This window comes from Dryobates pubescens, chromosome 28 (assembly GCF_014839835.1).
Source record: "Dryobates pubescens isolate bDryPub1 chromosome 28, bDryPub1.pri, whole genome shotgun sequence".
NCBI classification, from domain to species: Eukaryota; Metazoa; Chordata; class Aves; order Piciformes; family Picidae; genus Dryobates; species Dryobates pubescens.
The window spans coordinates 5250722-5276542 of NC_071639.1; the positions used below are offsets into that span (position 1 = coordinate 5250722).

The following is a 25821-nucleotide window of genomic DNA, read 5'->3' on the forward strand; positions in this document are numbered from 1 at the left end:
AAGATGCAGACAGCTTTCCCAGATACTGCAGCATTTAAATGTTACAGCCGAAATCAGCAGAGGAAGCATCGTTTTATCTTCTAGCATCATAAATGCAATTCAGAGTGGAAAGCCAGAACAAAGCCAGGAAATAACCTAGTCTAAGCCAAGCACAATAAATGCAGTTTTAGGAGGTTTTTTTTTTTTATGTGTGAGGGTTGTAAAAAAAAAAAAAAAAAAGAAAAGAAAAAGAAGACAAAAATGACAATATTTTAGCATTAAATTCAAGGTCTAATTAGTCATCTCTGGTACCTTTATTCAAACACTAAAAATGGCATTTTCTTCAGAAAACACAGTAGGGTGAGCTACTAGGATTTTCCTCTCCTTAATATTGATTTTAATTTTATTTCTAATATTTATTTATATTATTTTATATATATATTATAATATTTATATGTAGCACAGCATCACCAAGGTTGGAAGAGACCTCAAAGATCATCGAGTCCAACCTGTCACCACAGACCTCATGACTAGACCATGGTACCAAGTGCCACATCCAGTTCCCTCTTGAACACCTCCATGGTGACTCCACCACCTCCCTGGGCAGTACATTCCAATGATGAATGACTCTCTCAGTGAAGAACTTTCTCCTCACCTCCAGCCTAAACTTCACCTGACACAGCTTGAGACTGTGTCCTCTTGTTCTGGTTGCTAGAGAAAAGACACCAACCCCTTTCTGCCTACAACCACCTTTCAGGTAGCTGTAGAGAGCAATGAGGTCACCACTGAGCCTCCTCTTCTCCAGGCTAAGCAACCCCAGCTCCCTCAGCCTCTCCTCATAGGGCTGTGCTCAAGGCCTCTCCCCAGCCTTGTTGCCCTTCTATTTATTTTAAATGCACTGCCCAGCATTGAAGCTGTGCAATTCATGGCAAAGCACTGAAGACAGAAAAAAAGATTCTTGCAGCCAATGTTTTCTGGATTCTGATATTATTTTGAAAATGGAGATTTCTCATAAAACAGCCTGAAGTAGACACAGCCTGAGCACTTGGCAGCCAGCCAGTCGTTAGAGATAAAACTTGCCAAAGGGTCTTATCTAGGCAAGGTATCTCAGGATTCAGGGGAAGGCATCTGAACACTCCCAGGAACCATTTCACAGAGACTGGATGCACTCTGTCACTCTGGCCTGCTATTCCTTCATCCTCCCCACTACATATCCACAGATTCTTGTAATGTGGGTACATTTACTCAGTTTATAATCATATGTTTTTAGATGAGGAACTGCAGAAACTACAGAGGGGAGGAAAGAGGGGAGGAAAGAGGGGAGGAAAGAGGGGAGGAAAGAGGGGAGGAAAGAGGGGAGGAAAGAGGGGAGGAAAGAGGGGAGGAAAGAGGGGAGGAAAGAGGGGAGGAAAGAGGGGAGGAAAGAGGGGAGGAAAGAGGGGAGGAAAGAGGGGAGGAAAGAGGGGAGGAAAGAGGGGAGGAAAGAGGGGAGGAAAGAGGGGAGGAAAGAGGGGAGGAAAGAGGGGAGGAAAGAGGGGAGGAAAGAGGGGAGGAAAGAGGGGAGGAAAGAAAGGGGGAAGAAAAGATAATTTTGCAAATCCCCCCTCAACACTTCCAACACTGAGATCAGGTATGGCAACTCTCAACACCTCCAACACTGAGAACAGGTATGGCAATGGCCCACACAATGAACACAAAGCCCATCTTCAAGCAAGCATGCCTCAATCTGTTGGCATCAGTTCACTGGACATGGAGCTAGCTTCAGAGTAAATAGACTTGTGCTCAAAGCACTGCTTTTTAAATAATAATGCATTCTGTCTGCATCAGGGAAATGGATGAAGAGTGGTATTTCCATCTTGGGTAGCTACAAGTCTGTCACAGTTGGAGCACTCATCTCCAGCATAATGCTCCCAATTTAAAATCATCCATATGATACCATCTGGTAGTAGAAACATCTAGTGTGAGATGGGCTAGTGGGTTCTTTTTTTTTTCCTGGTCTTTGACTGCAGCCTTCTGCCTGGACATGACTAGGAATAGTACATCACAGAAGAGGGGAAAAAAAAACCTGAAGGAAAATATCCCCAAATCAACATTTTCCATAAAACTTTTGATGACATTCTGGGCTTAAACATCAAGAAACCAGAAAACCATTTTGCTTTTCTCTAGCCATACAGTCCTTTGAATCTCACAACGTTCGGATTCAGCATCAGGTTATTTGCCTTGCTGTTCGACGCAGACTGAGGAATATTCAAGGCACAGCTTTTTTAAACTATACATTTGACATATCTGGAAGAAGGAAATTAAAGCAGCTTGTAATCATCACATTGATTTCTCATTTTAAGGATGGTGTGCTTCTTAAGTTATTTTTACTAAGGTGATAAATAAATGCGAATGCTCTCAACGGTATTTTTAAATGCTTATAGATTTAGGCAGGAAATGCAAAATGCTCTTTCAGCTGAATTTCCCCAAAATTCAGTGTGTCTTTTCAAGGACTGGTTTTAATGTGATTAAAGTAATCATAGAAACCAAATAAAAGCAGAAAGACTTCATCCACAATATTATACCCTTGGCATTTATTAGCAGCTGTGTTTAGTTTTAAGGTGGTTCTAATGCTGCTCATTGCAAAGGTTTCAGCAGGGCTAGAATCCATGTTTAGTAGGATTTGAAGGGGGTTCTAATGCTGCTCATTGCAAAGGTTTCAGCAGGGCTAAAAATCTATGTTTAGTAGGATTTGAAGGGGGTTCTAATGCTGCTCATTGCAAAGGTTTCAGCAGGGCTAAAAATCTATGTTTAGTAGGATTTGAAGGGGGTTCTAATGCTGCTCATTGCAAAGGTTTCACCAGGGCTAGAATCCATGTTTAGTAGGATTTTAAGTTGGTTCTAATGCTGCTCATTGCAAAGGTTTCAGCAGGGCTAGAATCTATGTTTAGTAGGATTTTAAGGTGGTTCTAATGCTGTTCATTGCAAATGTTTCACCAGGGCTAGAATCCATGTTTAGTAGGATTTTAAGTTAGTTCTAATACTGCTCTTTACAAATGTTTCACCAGGGCTAGAATCCATGTTTAGTAGGATTTTAAGTTGGTTCAAATGCTGCTCATTGCAGGTGTTTCATCTGGGCTAGAACATTTAGTTGCCTTAAATTGCCTTTCTTCCCTGAGAAGACACAATCATAAAATGGCTTGAGTTGGAAGGAACCTTAAAGATCACCTAGCTCCAAACCCCTTGCCATGGGCAGGGACACTAAACCAGGTTGCTCAAAACCTCACCCAGCCTGATCTTAAACACTTCCAGGGATGAGGCACTCACAGCCTCCCTGGGCAACGTGTTCCCTTTTAGTAAAGGCCAATACAAGTTACTCAGTCAGTAAGAAGACACAATACATGTTACTCAATCAGTTCAGATTAACTATGTTTACAAATAGTGTAAAGTAGTGAAGAACTCCAGAACCACAAGAATTCAAAATGTTCACAGCTGCAATAGCTACATGTATATAAAATGTATATAGTAACAGAATTGGTTCAAAAAAGTGGTTTCTGATTAACTTCATATGGCTCTTGTTCCTCTATTAGCTTTTCCCACAGTAAAACTATGGATATTACAGCTGATCCAACAAGGCTGCCCAAGGAGGTGGTAGAAGCCTCATCCCCAGAGGTTTTTAAGGCCAGGCTGGATGTGCTCTGAGCAACCTGATCAGGGTATCCCTGCCCTTGGCAGGGGGTGTGGAACTAGATGATCCTTGAGGTCCCTTCCAACCCTAACAGTTCTATGAAGGCTCTGAATTCTTTAGTGTGCACACAGAAACACTCGCTCCTTTAGCAAAAGTTTCCCTGTGCTAATCCCCTTGGATGCAGCATTTATCACCTACCAAACAAGTGTAAAATAATTCAATCCAAGAGGATTATCACCGCTGTCTTCCTCTCTGCTTTACTGGAGCAGAAGAGGAGGAGGAGGGAACGTCGACAGGGTGATTCACCAGCTACAAAAGCAAAACCAAGCAATTCCCCCCAAAAACCCCAAAAATTCCTAAATAATTTTGGCCAGCTCTCTTTGTCTCAGTTATTTTTACTTTTATTGTGGATTTGACTTTTTCCTCACTGCTTTTAAGTCACAAGTCATGTTCTGTTTTCAAGAAGAAAAAAGCAGGGGAAGTATAGCTCCATATACAGCCCTGACACACCACGTGCCAAACACATGCTGGAGGAAAAATACTCTGTATTCCATTAGGCTGTGACAGTCATACACCCTTCATACAACCATTCTGGCATCCCTGGTGCTTCTTCTTGAACAATTTTTGTTTCTTGTATGTATTTTTTATACAAATGAACAGAACTGAACACAGTAGTTAATAGTGGGGTTGACCACGGGGTTTGGCTGCAGCTGATCTGCTCATTTCTGAACTGCTTTTTCAGTGCTGAAAAGCAGTTTTCAGAAAACAAGTCACACAACAGAACTTTTTTTCTCTAAGTGGCAGGAGCTAATTTAGAGCCTATCACTGTATATTTAACATTGAGGTCAAATTGGCACAGAATGATGGAATGGGGGGGGGGGGTGTTGGAGGCAACCTCCAGAGACCATCCAGTCCAGGTTTTCCTGCACAGGACTGCATCCAGGTGGGTTTGGAAAGTCTCTAGAGAAGACGATTCCACAACTTCTCCAGGCAGCAAAATATGATACTTCAAATGATGACAAGCAGACATTTTCATTTCATCAGTATTCACTTAAATGCCCTGTGGTTAATTATTTAAGCTAGAATATTTGGTTTAGGAACCTAGAATTTTGTGCAAATGTTTAGCCTTCATAATCCCCAAAGCAAATGCCATTTAAGAGATACCTGAATAACCTTTAAGCAATTGTCAATGAAATTCTACAAGAAACTTGTTCAGTGTACCATCCTCCTTCCCCCATTTACTCCATGACACACAAGAAAAAAGAAACACAGGTGCAGGAATCCATCTAAATGGACAGACGGCATTGTGACCACTTCTTATCTTATTAAATAGCTGAGCACACTGTTTCCAGAACAATATTGTTCCTGTGGCTTCTATAACATCAAGCACAAGAATAAATAGCAAAAGAATAGAATAAACCAGGTTGGAAGAGACTTTCGAGATTGAGTCCAACCTATCACCCAACACCATCTAATCAACTAAACCATGGCACCAAGTGCCTCATCCAATCTCTTCCTATCCACGTCCAATGATGGTGACTCCACCACCTCCCTGGGCAGCACATTCCAATGGCCAATCTCTCTTTCTGGGAAGAACTTCTTCCTAACATTCAGCCTAAACCTCCCCTGGTGCAGCTTGAGACTGTGTCCTCTTGTTCTGGTGCTGGTTGCCTGGGAGAAGAGACCAACCCCCACCTGGCTACAACCTCCCTTCAGGGAGTTGTAGAGAGCAATAAGGTCTGCACTGAGCCTCCTCTTCGCCAGGCTAAGCAACCCCAGCTCCCTCAGCCTCTCCTCACAGGGCTTGTGCTCCAAACCCCTCACCAGGTAAATTACAAGGTAAATCACAACTCTGTGTAGTTCATATAGAACAGACTGAATTATTTATCTGTTCTCCAGGTCTTTTTTCCAGATCTGTTCACCCAAAATGCAGACAAAAGAAATAATTACAAGGTTTCTGCCACATATTTCCTACTGATTTTTTTTTTTTTTTCACTTACTGTTGTGAATTAATGAGAAAAACCCCAGGAAAATATCACTTAAAAAAAGAGTAGATCTGCACCTTTGAGGAACACTGAAATTCTTCAGGTTTTTATCAGTGTTTCCCAGCATAGTACTTTCTTTTTTGAAAGCCAGAAAAAGAAGAGAAAGTGGCTACTTTGCTCTCGACTTTCCTTCTCTTCCAGATTGTTCTCAACAGCTTCTTAAAGAAAGCAAACATTCCATAGCTTGGCAACTTCAATATGCTAAACAGACCCTGATCCAATTATACTCATCAAATTACTAGAAAGAAAAATATCTTCAGACCACATTAATTGTAAGTCATTAGGTGGTGAAGGTCCTAATAAGTGATTTTTTTTTTTCCTCATCAAACTGTATATATTGAGAAGGGCAACAAAGCTGGGGAGGGGTTTGGAGCACAAGCCCTGTGAGGAGAGACTGAGGGAGCTGGGGTTGCTTAGCCTGGAGAAGAGCAGGCTCAGAGGAGACCTTATTGCTCTCTACAACTACCTGAAGGGTGGTTGTAGCCAGGAGGGGGTTGGTCTCTTCTCCCAGGCAACCAGCACCACAACAAGAAGACACAGTCTCAAGCTGCACCAAGGGAGGTTTAGGCTGGATGTTAGGAATAAGTTTGGGAATACAATTATGATAACCATACTCATCACAAAAGCTAGCAGAAGAAAGGTGAGATGTCTTGATGACTAGTTGTCTTTCACTGAGGAAGTGAACAAATCATGCATAAGAAAACTTAATGGGACTCATTTCTATGGACAAGGCCACAAGCAATTCCACAATGTGAACAGGACTACACAGGGTGAAGCATCAGAAAAAAAAGTGTTTCCACTAGCTCTGTGTTACTGGAAGGTTACTGAGTTTAACTTCACTCTGGTGCTGCTGTTTTCATGCAGGCAGCTTCAATCATCTTTGTTTGACAGTGGCAAGAACTGAGAACAGAAGTTGAGACAGAAGTTCTGATTTACAGGATATGAAGTTTTGATTTACAGGAAATCTGGGCCACAGCTGAAAAACTGACTCAAATCTCCCAAGGTTCAATCAAGTGATTTGAGCTACAATGGCATGTCCCTTTTCTACACTTAAATAACTGTCTCATTCAGTGAGCAGATGCAATTTAGTACATTAATAAATGTTTACTTCTTCATGTACAGATTCAGATCTCCTAGCATTTGCACATCTTTTGTATTCCAAGTTCACTGAAATATGAAAGCCAAAAATACCAAAACAGAACTCATATCGTTACTCATCTGTTTATCTGTGTTTTGTGATGATAAATACCAGTAGCCTTTTTTTCCACTAAATCTAATTTAACAACATTTTGGTGAGGATGGAAATTATCTATGCGTGCCTTACATGGTGTCAGTTTAGACACTGAATGCTTGCACGATGCCTGCTCATAACATGATTTCCATATCAATGAAACTAGAAAAAAACCCCAACCCTTCTCTTCTATTATCAAATTGTTTTTGATGTGCAGAATTCTCAAGACATCATCATGCTTTTAGGAATAAGAGTTGACACTTTGAGAGGCCCTTGAAGAGTTTATGTCAGCTCCTGGCCTCATTTTAGTCAATGGAACAACAACAACAACAAACCACCCCAACAAATAAAACCCATGCATTGACTTCAACAGGAACATGATTTCACCTGAAATTTATGCCTTAAAAAAAGGGCAGATCTAATTAAAAAGCTGAAGGAGGAACTACAGAGAATCAGAAAGACAGAGGATGTATTCAATCTGGAGGTTCTGTGACAAAACTGCTCTAATCCATCGATCCACGTGTTCTCATGAAATTGTAACACGTAGGACATAGCTATCTAAACTTTCTAGGACAGTTCATACTAAAATGAGTTTCCCTCTTCAGCAATGAGAGGTGAATTGTGTGTGGCTCTTTTGGGGTGGCAGAGCTGTAGACAGCATTTGGAATCATAAAATCATTTTGGTTGGAAAAGACCAAATGCTCATTAAGTCCAACCATTCTCCAGCTATGCCAGGATTGCTGCCAAACCATGTCCCTCAGCACCACATCTCTGCCTCTTTGGAGCATCTCCAGGGGTGGCAATTCAACCACCTCCCCGAGCAGTCTGTTCCAGTGGTTGAAAACCTGTTCAGTCAAGGAGTTTTACCCAATATCCAAATTAAACATCCTCTGGTGCGTTTGGAGGCCATTTCCACTCATACATGGCTTTATTCTGGCTTCTGGCACTGTGCTGTGTGATGTTACTTTTGTGCCAACTAAGAAAGTGCATAATGGATGTAAATCACCATCCACAGCTGGTTTAAAACCAGTTCACAAAATGTATTTATCAGTGTTTGGCTGTTAAATGAGAAAGGGCTTGAAGTGCAATCCACTCCGGATTCAACTTAATATTTTCCATGAATGCTTTGGGTGGTAGGACTGAACACTTATATAATGCAGAAGAAAGACAGTACACACCGTAGAGGGGAGGGCTGCAATCCAAACGATCACAGCAAATTGAAGACATGACCCAAGAACAACAAGGTGAATTAAATGAAGAAAAGAGCAAAGTACTTCCTATAAAGCTGGAGAAATCAGACAGATTGAAAGTAAGTAATCTCTGGCAAAACAGCAAAATATGGCAGAGAGAACTGCAAGAGACTGCAATAGTGACTCAGAAATGAGAATCAACACCGTAGTGCTCTGCAAAACCCAGAAAATCTGAGTCAGGAAAGCTTTAATGGCAGCTTTAGAGACAAAATATCAGAGGTCCTATAAGGTCTGCTTTACTTGGTGCTGGTGGGGAACACAGAGCATACAGGAAGCATTTAGAGAACAATGAGAGACATAGAAAATACCAGCGATAAGGAAGCATCCAGAACAAGAGGGCACACAGTCTCCAGCTGCACCAGGGGAAGTTTAGGCTGGAGGTGAGGAGAAAGTTCTTCACTGAGAGAGTTGTTAGCCATTTGAATGTGCTGCCCAGGGAGGTGGTGGAGTCACCATCCCTGGAGGTGCTCAAGAGGGGACTGGACGTGGCACTTGGTGCCATGGTTTAGTCATGAGGTCTGTGGTGATGGGTTGGGCTTCATGATCTTTGAGCTCTCTTCCAACCTTGGTGATTCTGTGTGAAAGAAATGTGACTACTTTGCCTAAAGGCATAAAAAATGAGGAATCACACAAGAAATTTCTTTCAACATACCAATGGTGTAGTAAAATGATTGTAATACCTATTCACTAAAGGTTAAAGATAATCAGTACAATCACTTTGGTTTGATCCTAGGAAAAACTTCCTGCATGCAGGCAGTGATACAAAATCCATATTACTAGTTTATAATCAATTAGCTAACCAAGTGTTAAAGACTAAATATTAGTATTAGCTCCTATGTGCAAGAAATATTACAGAAGATCTCTTCCATCTTTGTGTTTCTCTAATTCTGCTATGGCTAATTTATCTCTCTAGATGCTTCAGCAACAAATTAGTATATAACTTTGTTTGCTTCTGTTATTGTGTGGTTGTTTTTTGACTCTAATGATAAAGTAAATCCTCATCCAGAGGACTTTTTACTTAATGTTGTGCTACTTTCTAGGCATAGAACACAGAAGTCCCATATTTCTCCATCTTAATATTTCATTCTGTAAAAGTAAACTAAATTATTTATCTGCTCAAGGGCTTACATATTCAACAGTTTGCCTTCCCCTCCCCCCACCTACTTTTTACCTTATCTAACAGGTACCATGAAGCCCATCACAAAGAAAACACTAGGAAAAAGAAACAGCCATTAATAAAAAGATGTCCTTAAATTTTTCAGTAGGCTGAACATATATCTCGTGCCCAGTATTGAAAATCTTCAGATCAGATCTTTTGCTTTGAATTTTTCATGTGGTCTTTCCATTTTTTTCTTGTTATGAGTGCCTTCTCTAGTACCAATCAATAGAGAGCCACAAACTCTTGACATTGCTCTTTGCTTTGAAGCGTGCACTTGCTTCATTTGCCTTTTTAAGGATCCTAGGGGTTTGAAATTCAGCTATTCCATGCTCTGAACTGAAAAGCCAACTGCTTATTATTCATTTGCATGTTGGTATGATTATTTTGGGGTTTTTTTGTATATGGTTTTCAGAAGTGATTCTCATTGTTTCATGGACATGGTAGGCAGGTTTTCAATTTATTTCATATGCAGCATCAGTGGCTTACTCTGAAACAAAATGATAAGCAATGAAGGAGGAGAATCAAATAAACTACGCAGTTCCAGCTGAAAACTTGAAGCAGTTGTTCACTATGTTTATAAATGAAAACTCTCCCATTGCCATTCTTTCTCCTTCTCTTGAATGCAAATCAATTAAAAACAAAAAAAGGAACTTTTTCCTAGAACTCAAACCTCATTTGAAGAAATTACTAACAGACTGAACACTCAAATCCTAATTTAATGCAATCTAGGCTCCATGGCACCAGATTTCTAGATATGTTTGGAGCTTGGTGTTAAAGGAAGGCATCCCATTGTGTTTAACTACCGTGCATTCAATGGGAGATAAGCATTTAGGGCTGGATTCAGCTCATTTAATTTTAGCTGTCTACAAGTCAGGTATCTACTGTGAGCCATGCTGGCAGTCTAGACAGAGCCACACAGATCTCCAAAGAGCGTTTCAGCCCATAACCACCTGCAAGATAGGTGTCTAGGAGAACAGTGGAAGTCTAAAAGAAAGTGAGAGATACTGAAGAATCTGCATCAAGAGAAGTGTGGCCAGCAGATCAGGATTCTGCCACACTGCTATGGTAAGAACTTGTCTGGAGTACTGCATCCAGCTTGGGAGAGCTCGATGCAGGAAGGACATGGACCTGACGGAGCAGGTCCAGAGGAGGGCTGTGAAAATGACTGGGGAGCTGGAAAACCTCTCCTGTCAGTACGGGGTGAGGGAGCTACAGTTGTTCAGTCTGGAGAAGAGAAGGCTCCATGGAGACCTAATAGCAGCCTGCCAGTACCTGAAGAGGGCTACAAAAAGGCTGGAAAGGGACTGTTGAGAAAGGCCTGCAGTGATAGGATGAGGGGCAATGGTTTGAAATTAGAGAAGAGCAGATTTAGATGGATGTTAAGAACAGGTTCTTTACCATGATGGTAGTGGAACACTGGAACATGTTGCCCAGGGAGGTAGTTGAGGCCCCATCCCTGGAGATATTCAATGTCAGGCTGGACAAGTTTCTAAAGAAACAGATCTAGTGGAGGATGTCCCTGCTGACTGCAGGCATGTGGGACTAGATGACCTTTGGAGGTCCCTTCCAACCCAAGCCATTCTATGATTCTATGAATTACACATGGGAAGGGCAAGTTAGATGGTCAGAGGAGTGGTTTGTTTTGCTGCTGAGACAGATATAGTTCATCATATATCTGGATTTAGAGTGGCTTGCTGGTTTCCTTCAGTTCATGTTTTCATGCCTATAAACCTACCATCTTAAATAAACAGCAGATTAGCTGAAGATAATTTGAAAAGAATTTTTAGAGCTTGGGTTATTGAAGACCTAAGTTACAGGGGAAATTACACTCTACTTACATGCAATTTGCCACTTATGCTTGTTATATTTTGCACTGCCTCTGTCTGAGAAATGGAAGAGATGGTACTTGATACCTATCAACTCTGAAAGCATGCCTCTTTATGATAGGACACAAGGGAGTGCTGCCTAACACAGCACACAATGGTATCAGTCGAAAAAAAAATAATCTATTACTTTTTATCTATTCTTCCTAACAGATGTATTTTTGAGCCTGTGAAAAACAACTGAAAACATTGCCTAAAGCTAAACAGAATGGGTACCAAACAAACAAAAAAATCAAACAAATCCCCATATAAAGTCTCTCAATAAACTTTAGTCTTTGGTGACTCTTCACAGAGAGGCAACTCTCCACTGCGGAATTTATCATTAATGCTACACGCTGTGACGCTGACAAACATCTTTTACTGAGAAGGTAGAGATTGCTGCAGCCATTTTCGCTTTGAGACCTGAATCTGGGTAAGTACTACTATCTCCTGGAGATGCTTTGCCAGAAATGTAACATCAGAATTATGTTCCCACAGCCTGCTACGAGCTCCTGATTTCACTATGTGGAAAGAAACATTTCTTGAAAGAATCCCAATTACTTCAGATTTGTACTTTACACTCTTTCCAAAGTGTAAAAACCCAAGAGTCTGGCAATTATCATTATATTCTCGTTCCTGTAGCAGGTTGTATATGCTAATGAAGAGGAAAAAAAAAAAAAACCACTAATTACATAGTATCATAGTCTGTTGTTACTAAGCACTCCTCTAACCTTTTCTTCCAAACAGCTGTCTAGGCTCATAACTTTTTCCTTTATTAAAAATTAAAACCACAGCACTCAGGAAGGCAAACACAGCACCAGAAGTTGTAGTTTTAGGAAACATCTCCTGCTTTGAACCCCATTATTGTTTGTCAACCATGAAAAATGCACAGTTAGAAGCTCAAGAGCTTTCCCATTCCATGTCAATTATGCTTTATTGTATATCCTTGTGCTAAGCTGAAACTACTTCTGTGATTGAAATACTTTAAACCGTTCACAAAGGCGCTGATAGGATTTGGCAAGTAGGATAGGAACAATTCCAAGACAGAACAGCTAAAAGAAGCTGGGATATTTTCACACAACGTAAACCAGGGCACCATAAGACAAGTAAACATCTGATGAAACCAAAAGGAGCAAAATAAACAAGATCTAAGAACAGTAGTTGGCTCTTTTTTACCATTTATTAGCATCCATGCCTATAAGAATAAAAATGGAAAATATCATAGAATCAATAAGTTGGAAAAGACCTCAAAGATCATCAAGTCCAGCCTGTCACCCAACACCTCATGACTACTAAACCATGGCACCAAGTGCCACGTCCAATCCCTTTTTGAACACCTCCAGGGATGGTGACTCCACCACCTCCCTGGACAGCACATCCCAATAGCCAATTACTCTTTCTGGGAAGAACTTTCTCCTCACCTCCAGCCTAAACTTCCCCTGGCACAGCTTGAGACTGTGTCCTCTTGTTCTTGTGCTAGTTGCCTGGGAGAAGAGACCAACCCCCTCCTGGCTACAACCACCCTTCAGGTAGTTTAGAAAGCAATAAGGTCTCCTCTGAATCTCCTCTTCTCCAGGCTAATATAATATTAAATAAATAAAATAATCACAGAATGGCACATAAGTGCTGTTAAATGAAATGGAAAACACTGAGCTAATAATATGCGTATGTTTGTTCCTCAATGAAAGTGAATGGTTAATTCCCTAGGCTTAAGGAGAAGTTTCTCCAGTGGAAAGACTCCTTTCAGTTGCCCATAGCAGTATTCCATGGCTCTTGAAACACCTAGGATTAACTGCAGTTGGGTAGATGCTGATGTTCATGGATACCCTTTGGAGAACCCACAGCATCTATTTTTACATTGTTCACAGAACAGCAGCAGTTGGAAGAGACCTCTGGAGACCATCCAGTCCAACCCCACTGCCAGAGGAGATTCACCTAGAGGAGGTTGCACAGGATGGCGTTCAGGCAGGTTTGGAATGACTCCAGAGGTGGACACTCCAGCACCTCTCTAGGCAGACTGTTCCATTATTCTTATGCAAAGAGTTGCTTGGGGTTTTTTAGTGTGTATTATCTAGACTATACCTGCAATGTATTTAATGTTTCATTAACATTTACATTATGATGTCATATGTGGTGTCTGAAAAAAGAAACATAGAATCATACCATTGTTTTGGCTGGAAGAGACCTTTAAGATCACTGATTCCAACTTTCAACCTAAAGCCATCATGGCCATTGATCCATGTCCTGAAGAGCCACGTCCACACGTTTCTTGAACACCTCCTGGGACCTTGACTGAATTATGCCAAATGTGATACTGAATATTCTACTAAGGAGAGTTTTTAAAACTTCCTGAAGTCAAACTTCAAGACAAAGAAATATCTTCCAACTGCTCAACTTCTCCAACTAACATAAACCAATCTCCATCGTTGTGTACATGGGCTTGAGGGACAGCTGCAGCAATACTACGAATGAGGTGAATTTGAGTACACTTGGCAGTGAAGTAGAGAATTACAATGTTTGGTGTATTCTGTGAGGAAAAGGGGAGTGACAAATATAGAACTGTCAAGAAAAGAGAGAAAGAAGAAAACAGAGACCTCAACATGAGAAGACACTTCTTGACTATAAGGGTGATGGAATGCTGGAGCAGGCTGCTCAGAGAGGTTGTGGAGTCTCCCTTTCTGGAGACTTTCAAGACCCACCTGGATGCATCCTGTGTGGCCTACTCTAGGTGATCCTGCTTTCTCAGGGGAGTTGAACCTGATGATCTCTGGAGGTCCCTTTCCAACCCCTAACATTCTGTGATTCTGTGTCCCGCTTAGAAGTCATGGATGGGACCTTTATAGGGCTAGGCTGAGCCCTTCACTTCTAAGAGAGGGTCAGAAGCCTTACAAATCCAACAACTTCGCTTTTTTCCTTCATCTGGATACTGAAATATGTCTAAATTACTGATAGAGAACTATTTATGTTTTCCCCAACACAGTTTTGAGCACTCTGATCTTATTCTCCCTCTACACTGCAAACAGCAGCTTTCCTATACAAGGGTTCATTGGCAGTTTAAAGATACCAGGGAGATACTCAGCCACAGCACGTTACTGATCACCTCATTATGGCTGAATTAGTCAACTATTGTAGAGTGGAAGAAAAACAGCTCAAGTTTCACTGTGGCCTGCTGAAGAACTGGCTTTTAGAATGAAACCCACAATAAACCACACTTTTGTTCAATTCATAAGGTTATTTAATCAATCAAATCCTACCCTCAAAACACAGAATCCAATTTCTACTCAAATAGCTGCTTGTGGTAGTCTGATAAGTGGGATATAATGCCATGGTACAGCAGTCTGCTCCTGAATAGATAGGATGCCCCCTAAAATTAATGTCATTGAAATAGCAGCAGCAAGTTTTGAAAACATCAATACTAGAGTAGACTCAGACTCTGGGGATGAATTCACAAAGGTAATCATGGAGTTTAGTGGGTTGTTAGAAAAGGAGACCCAATATTTTTCATAGCTAGTCCTTCATTCTGAGCATGTGGAATCAACAAAACAAGTTGAGAGTGCGGTGTCAGCTGCAGCGTGACAGCACTGTAGTCGATGAGCTTTTGCCAGAGAATAATGTTTCTGATTTATTATGGGCAATTAATAAAGATCCATCACCAAATTCTACAGAGTTATCAAAGCTGACATCAGTTAATTCACTTATCCATCCCATACAGATTGCTGCCTTTCAGTAGCAGTTGTTGAAATATTCTTTTCATTGGAATGAGAGAGGAAGAAAATGACAAGGGGAAAAAAAAAAATCACTAATATTTAAAATTCATTCTACAGAGCTGAAGTAGCAATTTTCCAGGAAGGAATATAAATGTCTTTTGTACCCCAAAAGAGTTACATTCCATCATGTTTCTAGAAAGATCTCTTCAAATGTTAAGGAGATTTATTTAGTAAGTGGGAATTCTCTTGGGGAGCAGCAAGCACAGCAGGGCTCTGTGACTAGGGCAAACATTCACTCTAACATACTTGAGACAGTTTAAGCACATTACTGCCTCCTCAGCTTTTAGTGGTGTCTTCTCTAGGAGCTGCTCACCTGCTTAAGTGCACTCTTGAGCAAGAATATATTTTATGTGGCTGCTAGGAGTGGCTTAAGAAGCACCTTAAGATCATGAATGTTCAAGTGTTTCAGTGGCCAGCAGGGCAATGGGAGTGGGACCTTCCAGGGAAGCATTAGAAGAGCTGACCTACTGTTAGAGATGATCAGCCTCCACAATCATCCCCAGTGCCTGGCCTCATGGACTGTGAGCTCCTTGCTACCACTGCAGTGGTGAGAAAGGAGTGTGGGAAAGGTCACACTGTGCTGCTTGTTGGCTCCACTCGCACTGGGATGAGGACAATATCAAACAGGACTGAAAAAGGAGAGTGCTTCAGAGCTCAGGTTGCTTTCCCAGGTTCAATAATTGCTTATTCATATGTGAAAAGATGCTGAAGGCAATGCAGAATTTTTATTTCCTACTGGAATATTTTTCAATGACATAAGAATCAAAATTATTTCCTTCAGAAATTCCAAGTAAGACAAAGCTCCCTGGAAACTTCATGTCACCTTGAAATGCCTGGTAGACCACGGGTTCGCAAGATGGAGCTTATCTGATACATTATAAACAGAAAGTCAGTTACTGATTCATATTTAGAGGAAAGGCAAGTGTTGAGAAAGCGTAGGCTAGCCATTGCAGCCCCTTTTAGAACAAGGAATTGTTGAGGACTATCTTCAAGTATTGCATGTGTACTCAGAAAGAATAAATAAAAAGCTGACACCATGAGAAACGGCAAAGTGAAATTTAGCTCAGTTCTAAAAAGCAGAATATATTTTCCTGTGTTTTCACACTTTCACAAAAGATGAGTGAGCGCTCTGGCAGCCTCCCCAGCTTTCAGCTGTGATAAAGAACCCTTTAGCCCTTGTCCATAACCAGATTCCAGAGCCTGATTTATACACCCGTGGAAATGTCCTACTCATGAAAGGCACAGACAGCTCCCCAGAAGAGCTGTCACTGCAAATGTGCATTCTGTAGCTGTCATTTGAGCATCTGCTTCACTGAAAAGTGCCTTAAACAACTGGTAAGATGCAGTAGTAGTCTTCAGGAATTATTTCAGTACAGAGGAAGATCAGAAAACGCTGCCCAGCCAAAAGCAGGGCTCTGTGCCACTTGCCTATCCAAGCTCATTGGGATGAGAAAGACAGTGAAACCTTGATGAGAAAGCTGAGAAAACCTGGATTTCATGAGGAATTTCAAGGATAGAAGACTGGTTTGCATTCTCCATGGAGCCCCCTATTTGCTGGGTTCCACTTCTTTTTTCTGTTTCATAGAGTCAAAGATTCACACAACAGTTTGTGTTGGGAGAGACCTCAAAGATCATTTAGTTCCAAGCCCCTGCCATAGGCAGGGACAGCTTCCACTAGACCTGGTTGCTCAAGGCTTCATCCAACCTGACCTTGTAGATGCCCTCAGGGAAGGGGCAACCACAACCTCCCTGGACAACCTGTTCTAGCATCTCACCACCCTTACTGTAAAGAATGTCATCACATACTAAGGCTATGCACCATTTAGATCAGGCTTTACACTATGTGTGTTTAGGGCTCATAGTCTAACAACACCCTGATATCAAATTGGGGCCACTAGATGGTACTGCAATATAATTAATAAATATTAACAAGTAATCTCATAAATATGCATTTGTTTTGGTTTGGTTTTCTGCAGTATCTTGGCTGTAGCATTTGAAAGACTTGCAGAAACACCCATGGCACTGCCTATATATATATATATATGTTAAAGCCATCGTGCAACTGTAATGTATGCAGTTGTAAGGCATATGCTAAAATATCTGCTTATTGATCTTAATAGTATAACTGAGGCACTTAACACCTATATACAGACATATATGATATTTACACAGTATGTACACACATATGGATATGATCAGATGGGATTATCATCTGATCAGTCACTATGCTTACTCATTTTCATGTGTTCCTTATGTAGTGCATAACAATTAGATTCTGGGACCAGTGTGCATATATAAATCACTATGCAGATTACACAGGAACTCAATTTATATGCCACAAAAAGAAGAAACTTTGTACAATGAGCAAAATCTACACAATATTTCATATTCCTGTATACTTTGATTTCCCAGCACAATCTATTTCACCATTAAAGAGGCTGGAAAATCCCCTTTTATCTAAATGCTTTTCCACCATATGCTACATTTGCAATAATAAACAGTTCAAATTTTATAAGAAGTTATCTTCTGGCTGGTAAAGATCTTGAGGCCTCAAAATTGCTGCAAAACTAAATTATCTTAAACCATAAGCATGCTTAACAGTACCTACCCATGACACTAGCCTCGGAATAACCTAACACTGCTGGTTGCCAGCACTATTTTCAATTTTCATCTGTTAGATATATGATCAAGCATGTCAAATCTGCCCTGAGTAATAGAACTGGAAAAAAAAATAAAGTCATTTACTTAAAACATCCTGATAGCTATTTATCTGAAAACCCTGGTCAGATTTACTGCTCAAAGGCATTCACCTACAAAGTTAACCAGATGCTTTGAGTTGAAACCTAATTTAATTTCTCTGTTATCTTAACAGGACATCTGCTAAAACAACATCCAAAAGTAGGTAATCTGTTCAAAAATTAAACATCCTGCAGGTTGTTTTATTAGAGTGTGGGCAGCATTAACATTTAACTGTTAACAAGCACTGCCTTAACAAAGTAATTATTAAATATGGAATCAAAGCAGTATAACAATTAGACTAATGGACACAGAGCAGTGTAGAAGGAATGTGTACCTGGTGTTACTTCAATCTACTTGCCAAGTCCATTGCTTTGTTACAACTGAGTTATGCTGAACATGAATGAACCAATTCTTTTGTTTTCTTTTTCCCCCGGCTTCCTCTAGACACCAAACTGTCCCTTTAAAATCAGAGTGTATGAGCTGTACAACACGTTCAGCCTGCGTGTTCTTTCAGCATCTTGAGTGACAAGCTATGCAAATCATATCCTGAAGTAATTTGCATTATTGCAGATAATTTGCATATGGATATCAATTGCATTTCAGAGCAACTAGGTATCAATCCAAGCAGTGGTATGTGAAAGTGAGACACATAGGTGGATTTGTGCTTGCCAGTGTTGACACATCCAAGTGGAAAAATACTACAAGATGTTTGTTTCTGGTCGGTCCTTATACATTTGCTGGATAAGATGGTGAGAACAAATGAGAAGGGCAGGAGGAAATGTGGGCTCTGCATTTCCTCTCAGCCCTCCCACTTACTCCCACCAGCAACACAGAGCTGATGTTAATTTGTCTGTTGGCAGGACCATTGCTGACTGCCTCTTTCCATTAGTGTCATCCAATGAAAAGGAAAAGAGAGAGGATGGAGTACACTACAGCCCCTAAAAATCAGCCATACCTGGCTAATCCTGAACTAACATCTCATGTCAGCAAGGGAAAGGAAGACTTTGCAGCAAGTTGCTAATGCATGAATGTCAGCTGTGGGTAGATTTCTAAACTGCTCATTTCTTCTTAACATCAGATAGTCTTGTATAGTCCAGGCTGGTTGCTGAGCCTGGCTGGAGGTGGGAGAATGGACAAGCCATATCCTGAAGTTCTGTCTGGCCTTACTTTACTATGAACTTGATTATGTGAACTGATTCCAATCACAGCACACATTGGCAGCTGGGGAATGCCACGTACATGATCTCTTACGTTTGCCTTTATCACTCAGCTTCCATGATGTGGAACACAATCAAACTTGTATTTCAGCTACAGAGTGGGCAATACTTGAAGACAATAAATAAACCAGCAGCACACTCTCTCATTAAACCTTCATTTCTCCAGTGGTTCCTCTGCACTCCTAGCGCTGTCTCTCTCCCTGGGGTGGTTCCCTAGCAATGCCATTTTGCTGCCTTCCTCTTGCTTCCACAAAGTTCCAGGACAATACAGGAAAGGAAGTAAACTCATCTGAATGTAAATAGGAACAGTAGCTTGCAACTGGGATCTGTAGAATGAATGCTAAAATCATAAAGAACTGTACTTGAAGCACACAGTGGTGAGCTGTGGACATACTGTAGCCACTCTGCCACAGGGTTCTTAGGTGTCATGGATCTGTGCATAAGCGTTCACATTATTCTTCTACATATGTTCAGAGCAAAGTGGAAGTACAGGATTTACCTGCATGGAGTCTAGAAATTAATCACATAATGACCAAGAAGGAGAAAATAAAATATACAATGGCCACACGTGGTAAGAAAGGCACAATCCTTGTTTTCCTTTTCTACCTTGTCCTTTCACTAAGGTTTTTTCTAACTGCTGTAAGAGCCAGTGTGGCAGCCTCACTCAATTCCCAAACCTGATTCATCTCTAAAATAGGCCATGCTCTACAGAGATTAGGGGAAAAAGAAAACATGAAAAAGGGGGGGAAAAAAAGTACAGCTGTGATGGCATAATTAAAAGCTATATAAAAATGAATGTATAGAGAGCTAAATTATGCTTATGCAAGCAACCTTAATTCTGCTGTTTCTGGCTGCTGGAGCATTTGATTTCAAACACCTAATTTTTGTGTCAAAAGACACACAAGTACAACCTTCTGATTTAATATTTTAAGTATAACCTTTCTGTGTTATTAGATAAAAATAAGAGACGTGTCACAAATGTCACACAAATAGAAACTGGGTCAATTTTTAGAATTTTTAACAAGTGTATTCTTGATCACATTCACAGAGTACTACAGAGACTTGCCATGGTTTAGGCTCAGCTGGCAGCTGAGCCCCACCGCACTCCCACCCTCCAGCGGGACGGGAAGGAAAATCAGGACCAAAATGCAAAACCTCATGGGTGGAGAGATGGAAAGTGTAACAGAACAACACAACGACTGGAAAACCAACAGGAATAATAATAGTAATAGTAATAATAATAGTAATAGTAATAATAATGATGATGATGATGAAGAATATATAGAGAGTGATACAGTTCCCCCTCATTCGGCACCCCAAGTCCAGCTTCTATCCTGACTGCAGTAACTGACAGCAAAATCTCTACACTCCTGCATGTGTGATGTGCAACCTCAGCTATGGATTTTATACAGCAAAAAATGACTATTCATTTGTAAAGCAAAAAAGGAAGTTTGGTAGTGTCTATTGTGCTTGTGCATTCTTAGACATCGTTAAGAGAAGCCTTTAAAGGCCCCAAAGCAAGGTTGCTGTTTCTTCATTACATGAGTGCAGTGCTCATTTGTACTGAGGGTCTTTATTCAGAGGTTGCAGCTGAAGCCCACAGAAGTACATAGGGTATTTTTTCTGAAGAAGAGAGTAAAACAAAATGATAAGCAGACTGTAAAGTATTGGGGGCTCCTATTTTTTTTTCCTGAGATAGCCGAATCTGGTTCCTTCAGTCTTTTCTTGATGTATTTAATCATTGCAAGGTTGCATTTTTTGAGAGGTGCTTTCCTTTTTGCTTCACTAGTGTACTTCAAAGGTGGCTCATTCAAGACAAGAGGTTAGGCTTTTCCTATGCTATATTTTTGCCACAGGCCAAAATAAATATTACCACTCCTGAAGCCTTAAAGCCCTGCTTATAATGAACATGACAAAAGAACACAGCCTAATTAAATATTATTGAAGAGTAATACTGAAAAGGAAGTCAGAGAAATGGAGTTCCTAGGTGAATTCACAGATCCACATAACAATCAAGGTTAAGAATAAGTGACTGCCCTTCCTCTTTGTTACCAACTTTTGTTGCAAAGCCATAAATATTACAGCTTGCTATGAAAGAGTTTCAGCAAAGACATCTGTGCCTCCAGGACAGAAAATACTGTGTGATGCCATTTGCCACAAGATCTATATGATTCCACTGGTGAGTAATGCAAATAGATTTGCATGGCTGTTCACTAATGATCCTTGAGAGTCTTCAGTCTCTTCAGTGATGATTAACTTGTTCTAAAAGTTAGAATCATAGAATCAACCAGGTTGGAAAAGACCTCAAAGATCATCAAGTCCAACCTGTCACCAAACAACTCATGACTACTAGACCATGGCACCGAGTGCCACATCCAATCCCCTCTTGAACACCTCCAGCTACAGTGACTCCACCACCTCCCTGGGCAGCACATTCCAATGGCTAACAACTCTCTGTGAAGAACTTTCGCCTCACCTTGAGTCTAAACTTCTCCTGGCACAGCTTGAGACTGAAGTTCTGAGCCTTTGCAGGCCTTTTTCAGTGTAGTAAGGAGAAGCTGTAAGAAGGGTGGTGTTGTATAGGACACCTCTGCCCCCATAACTAAATTAAGGATGAGGTTAGCAACCCTGTTGCAACAAGGTATATTAACAAGTGAAATATGTCCTCTCCATTATATCAGCAGGTGCTGATGGAAAGAAATGAATGCATGTATACACAGAATAAAAGCTGTTCTCAAAACTTTTTGGAAAGTCTTTCTTTTACTTAGTAGAAAGCTATACATTATATGTATAAAAATAAACTATACCCAGCTGAACTATTATTAGGCTGTAATTTTAACCTATCAATTCCTAAAGCCATGCTGTGCAGGATTCTCTCTTGTGCTTTACAACCTCAGAGGCATCCCCTTGGTACTTACCTAAAGGTTATTTTTTATTGTCCCTTTAGAACTGATTCAGACCCAGAGCTTTTTTTCAAGGTTCTATGTGCCATTCCAAACACACAGAAATACACAAGAGTGTCATTAAAGATTTGAAGCTGCAGTTATTTCCAGGTGAAAATATAAACGATAAAGAAGATTCAGGGCAAGACACATGAATGTGACTCAGGCATAAAACTCAAAGAGATCCATTTTGTAGAATGCCTACAACTGTAAAACAGTTGGAGCCTCTGAGGAATCTAGAACCAGAAGAGAAGTTTTATCCCTCCACACAGTTGGATATCTTTCCATTAAACACATATCTATAGGTCCTAGAAGCTTTGATCATGTGGGGAAGTTTTCATATACCATTAGCAGTTGAAAGGGTGAGGAAAGGAGAGGAGAGTGATGTCTCATGTCAATCTGTGTCTATTTCTAAAACACATTTCCTAAGACCTCTTCCTTATCTCCCTCTCTTTATCAATACTGTTGGTTTGAAAACCACCTGAAGTGGAAGGAATGTCCTCTACTGTGTATACTGTGTCAGATCATATCACTGGAACAAATAACACCTGTAAAGAGGTATCATTTGTAACTGCTTCCAAATATAAGCCTGCACCATATGGTTAGTTGGGAAAGACTCTAGACAACACAGCCCTAGACTTAAAGGTCCAGCTTTAGATAGTGGGTATGGTCCATTCTTATTGCAACCAGCACTTACTAGTGTTCTTCAGCCGTTTTTACACCCATTAAAACACAGTGCTCAAGCAGCTGCTTCTCCTTTCTTCCTCCCTGTCCCCTTTCACTTCATCATGAATGATGAGCATCCTAACATTTACACGTTTAGGAATGCAGGTGGCTGAAACAAGCAGGTGGGAACAGGGTGGATTGGGTTGAGTACTGTACAACAGGTGTTAGAAACACTCAGGAAACATTTTAACCAAAGAAAAGATACTGTATTCAATTTCTTTAGTTACTGTTGGGTTTTTGCCAAGCTTTTGATGAGCTTGGGACTGTCTAAAGGTACAAATCTGAGAAAGTGGTAATGTTTTACCTGCAGAAAATTACACCACCAGGAAATGAAATTCTAATCCTTTTGAAATCAACAGCTTTTTTGGGGGGGAAAAAAAAGAATAGGTGGAGATGAAATATCTCAGCCTCTAGTACTTATTATACTTTGAGGGTGATTTGAGAGAAAATACAGGTAAGGAAGTATCTTTGCCTCATTTCTTCTCTCTGTAATTGCATTTAACTTTCTGCATCATAACGCACCAGTGACTCACAAAGGATCAGAGAATTACATCTGTAATTTACAGTTGGGCTAAACTCCCTTTAATCAACAATTAAATAGCTGAGTCAAGAAGATAATGCGATCTCTTTCACATGGGATTCTCCTTGATGGTCAGTTCACAACCCTGTGAGCATAACTCAACATGGGCGGCAATATTTAGCCTCAGTTGAAGCTCATTAACCCAAAAAAATTTGTCACCACTGCTAATCTTTTATCCCACAAATTGCCAGCCTTCTGGGCATGCCTTAGAAAGCAGGAAGTTTGGTTTGAGATATTGGCTTGAGTCCATTACCAACTGCCACTTGCTGTGTTGTCTTACAGTATCAATAAAACCCTATAAATATGTCATTCTTAAGAGAATCTATTTTATTTCCTATGGATTTTGACTGTGTGTAAAGCTCAATAACAACATTCCTACCAGAAGTGCAAGTTAAGAGGCACTGCTGTAGCCAAGTGACAATTTGGCACCTCAGTTTATATTTTCACTTCATGAAAGGCTCCCTCCTCCATTTACAATTGTTATGCTGTGATACAAGACCCCTGAAAGCAATCCAGCTAAGCAACAGCAAGCTAAATGGCACCAAAAAAATACTTGTTTACCCTTGAGATGCTAATCTTTCGTAAGAGTGAAACCATCACTACCTCTCATAGAGGTGAAATCTGCATTGCATACTTACTGGGCAAGCAAAAAGAGTTTGTGGTGTGTTGTTTTGTTGTTTTTTTTCTTAAAACCTGTATACCACTACTGTTGTGAGCAAGGGAAGGTATATGCTCATTGTTGGCTAGATTGAAGATTTCTCACATATCCAGAATACTCCACATTACCACCATACTGCCCTCATTCCAATAACAGTTAAGTGGGTGAGTCGAACAAAACACAGCCTTTGGACTCAGGCATGTTAACAAACTGCTGATGGCTTAAATGCATCCAGTAGTAAATTACCTTTGAAAGGTCCCCAGCCTCCAAGTAGAAGCAGATAACAAACACGTTCCACGTAACCCAAAGGACCAGCCAGACAGCATACTGCAGGGAGGAAGAGAGAAGCAGGGCATTAATAATTCCACTATCAACTGAGATAAACTTAGTTTGTTCAACCCAAGACAAAAAACAGACTATAAACACGGTGCATATGAGCAGAAATGTTACATATAAAACAGAATAAACAATGAATTCTTCCTTTTCACTGACACAGTCTAGAGAAACCTGGTGAGCACTTAGTAATACTCAAAAAACCCCTGTATCTGAGAATAAAAAACAACTGTTGCTACATCTGATAGCTGAATTTGAGACTCATCTGGATCTCATGTTTCAAATGGAGAAGAGGAGGCTCAGGGGAGACCTTCTTGCTCTCTACAACTGCCTGAAATGAGGTTGTAGACAGGTGGGGGTTGGTCTCTTCTCCCAGGCAACCAGCACCAGAACAAGAGGACACAGTCTCAAGCTGCACCAGGGGAGGTTTAGGCTGGAGGTGAGGAGAAAGTTCTTCCCAGAAAGAGTAATTGACTATTGGCATGGGCTGCCCAGAGAGGTGGTGGAGTCACCACCCCTGAAGATGTTCAACAAGGGATTGGACGTGGCACTTGAAGCTATGGTTTAGTAGTCATGAGGTGTTGGGTGATAGGTTGGACTTGATGATCTTTGAGGTCTTTTCCAACCTTATTGATTCTATGATTCTATGATCAAGAGAGGCATGTAATATCAACTGCATGTGAGGAGTGCAGAGCTGTGTATTCAAATGGTTATTCATAGAATAACTTTTAATAAGTTATATAGCTTATTATAACTTACTAAATAAAGTCTAACTGAAGCAGGCACTGGATTCTGTAATACTTTGAATTTAGTCTCAAAAAACCCCCCAACCTCTACATAGAGCCTCAAGAAAATAAACCTCCCTCTATATATAGAGAGAGATTATTTTGCAGTATTTCTACAAAATAAGGGGGAGGGGGGTGGTCATGACAGCAGCCTCTAGCAATATACTTTGTGGCATTCCAAAACATGCTTCATAATCATCCAGTGCCCTCACTGGCAGCCTATTTTAAATTGCCAGTTAGTCTCTTGGATTTTTTGGGTTTGGGATACAGTGTAGGGGAGAAGTATTTATGCTTAAGCAGTATCTCTTCGCTGGTGGTTGCCAAACTTCTTGTTTACATATCTGATGTGAATAATAGAGTGCATGCTTCTCTCCTTCTATCCACTACTTTGCTTTGGGTTTTTTTTGTATTCATGAGACCTTACGTGCTAGGACTGGAATCTACATTTCCCTTGTTGTAACACTGGAGGATCTTGTGTAATAGTTTGACCTACCATTGATACTCTTATCTAATGTTTGTGCTTGAGAACTTCCCCTGACAAATGATTCCATCATCTAATAAACCTTAGGAGCTACAAATGCTTTTTTATTTCTAATGCCTGTTGTAGTTACCCTTTAGCTGGGCACAATTCAATTCTCCATGTTTGCTAATTTAATTCCACAGACCCATGGCACTGCATGTGTGTGAAAGGCAACAGAGGCACCACACGATTCCCCAGCTGTCATAGCTGAGGGCTACTTCCTCCTGTCAAATCACCAACCCTTTTCTCTCAAGTATTTAAAGACCTGCTCTTCTTTTGTTGTCTTTTCTCCAAACTGCACTGATTACATTTTGATAAACTATTTTTCCACCTCAGGAAACACTGTTTTCTGCACGCTTCT

The 25821-nt window shown here is 40.6% G+C and overlaps 1 protein-coding gene across 2 annotated transcripts in view; it reads right to left on the reverse strand.

Annotated features, from left to right (window-relative positions):
* The window catches only part of NKAIN2 (sodium/potassium transporting ATPase interacting 2), a 575343-nt gene that overhangs the window by 254773 nt on the left and 294749 nt on the right, over positions 1-25821 (reverse strand). For both annotated transcript variants that reach the window (XM_054173996.1, XM_054173995.1), the window contains exon 3: positions 24069-24149. In XM_054173996.1, the coding sequence (XP_054029971.1) occupies positions 24069-24149 (81 nt within the window). The remainder of the gene's footprint in view (positions 1-24068; positions 24150-25821) is intronic.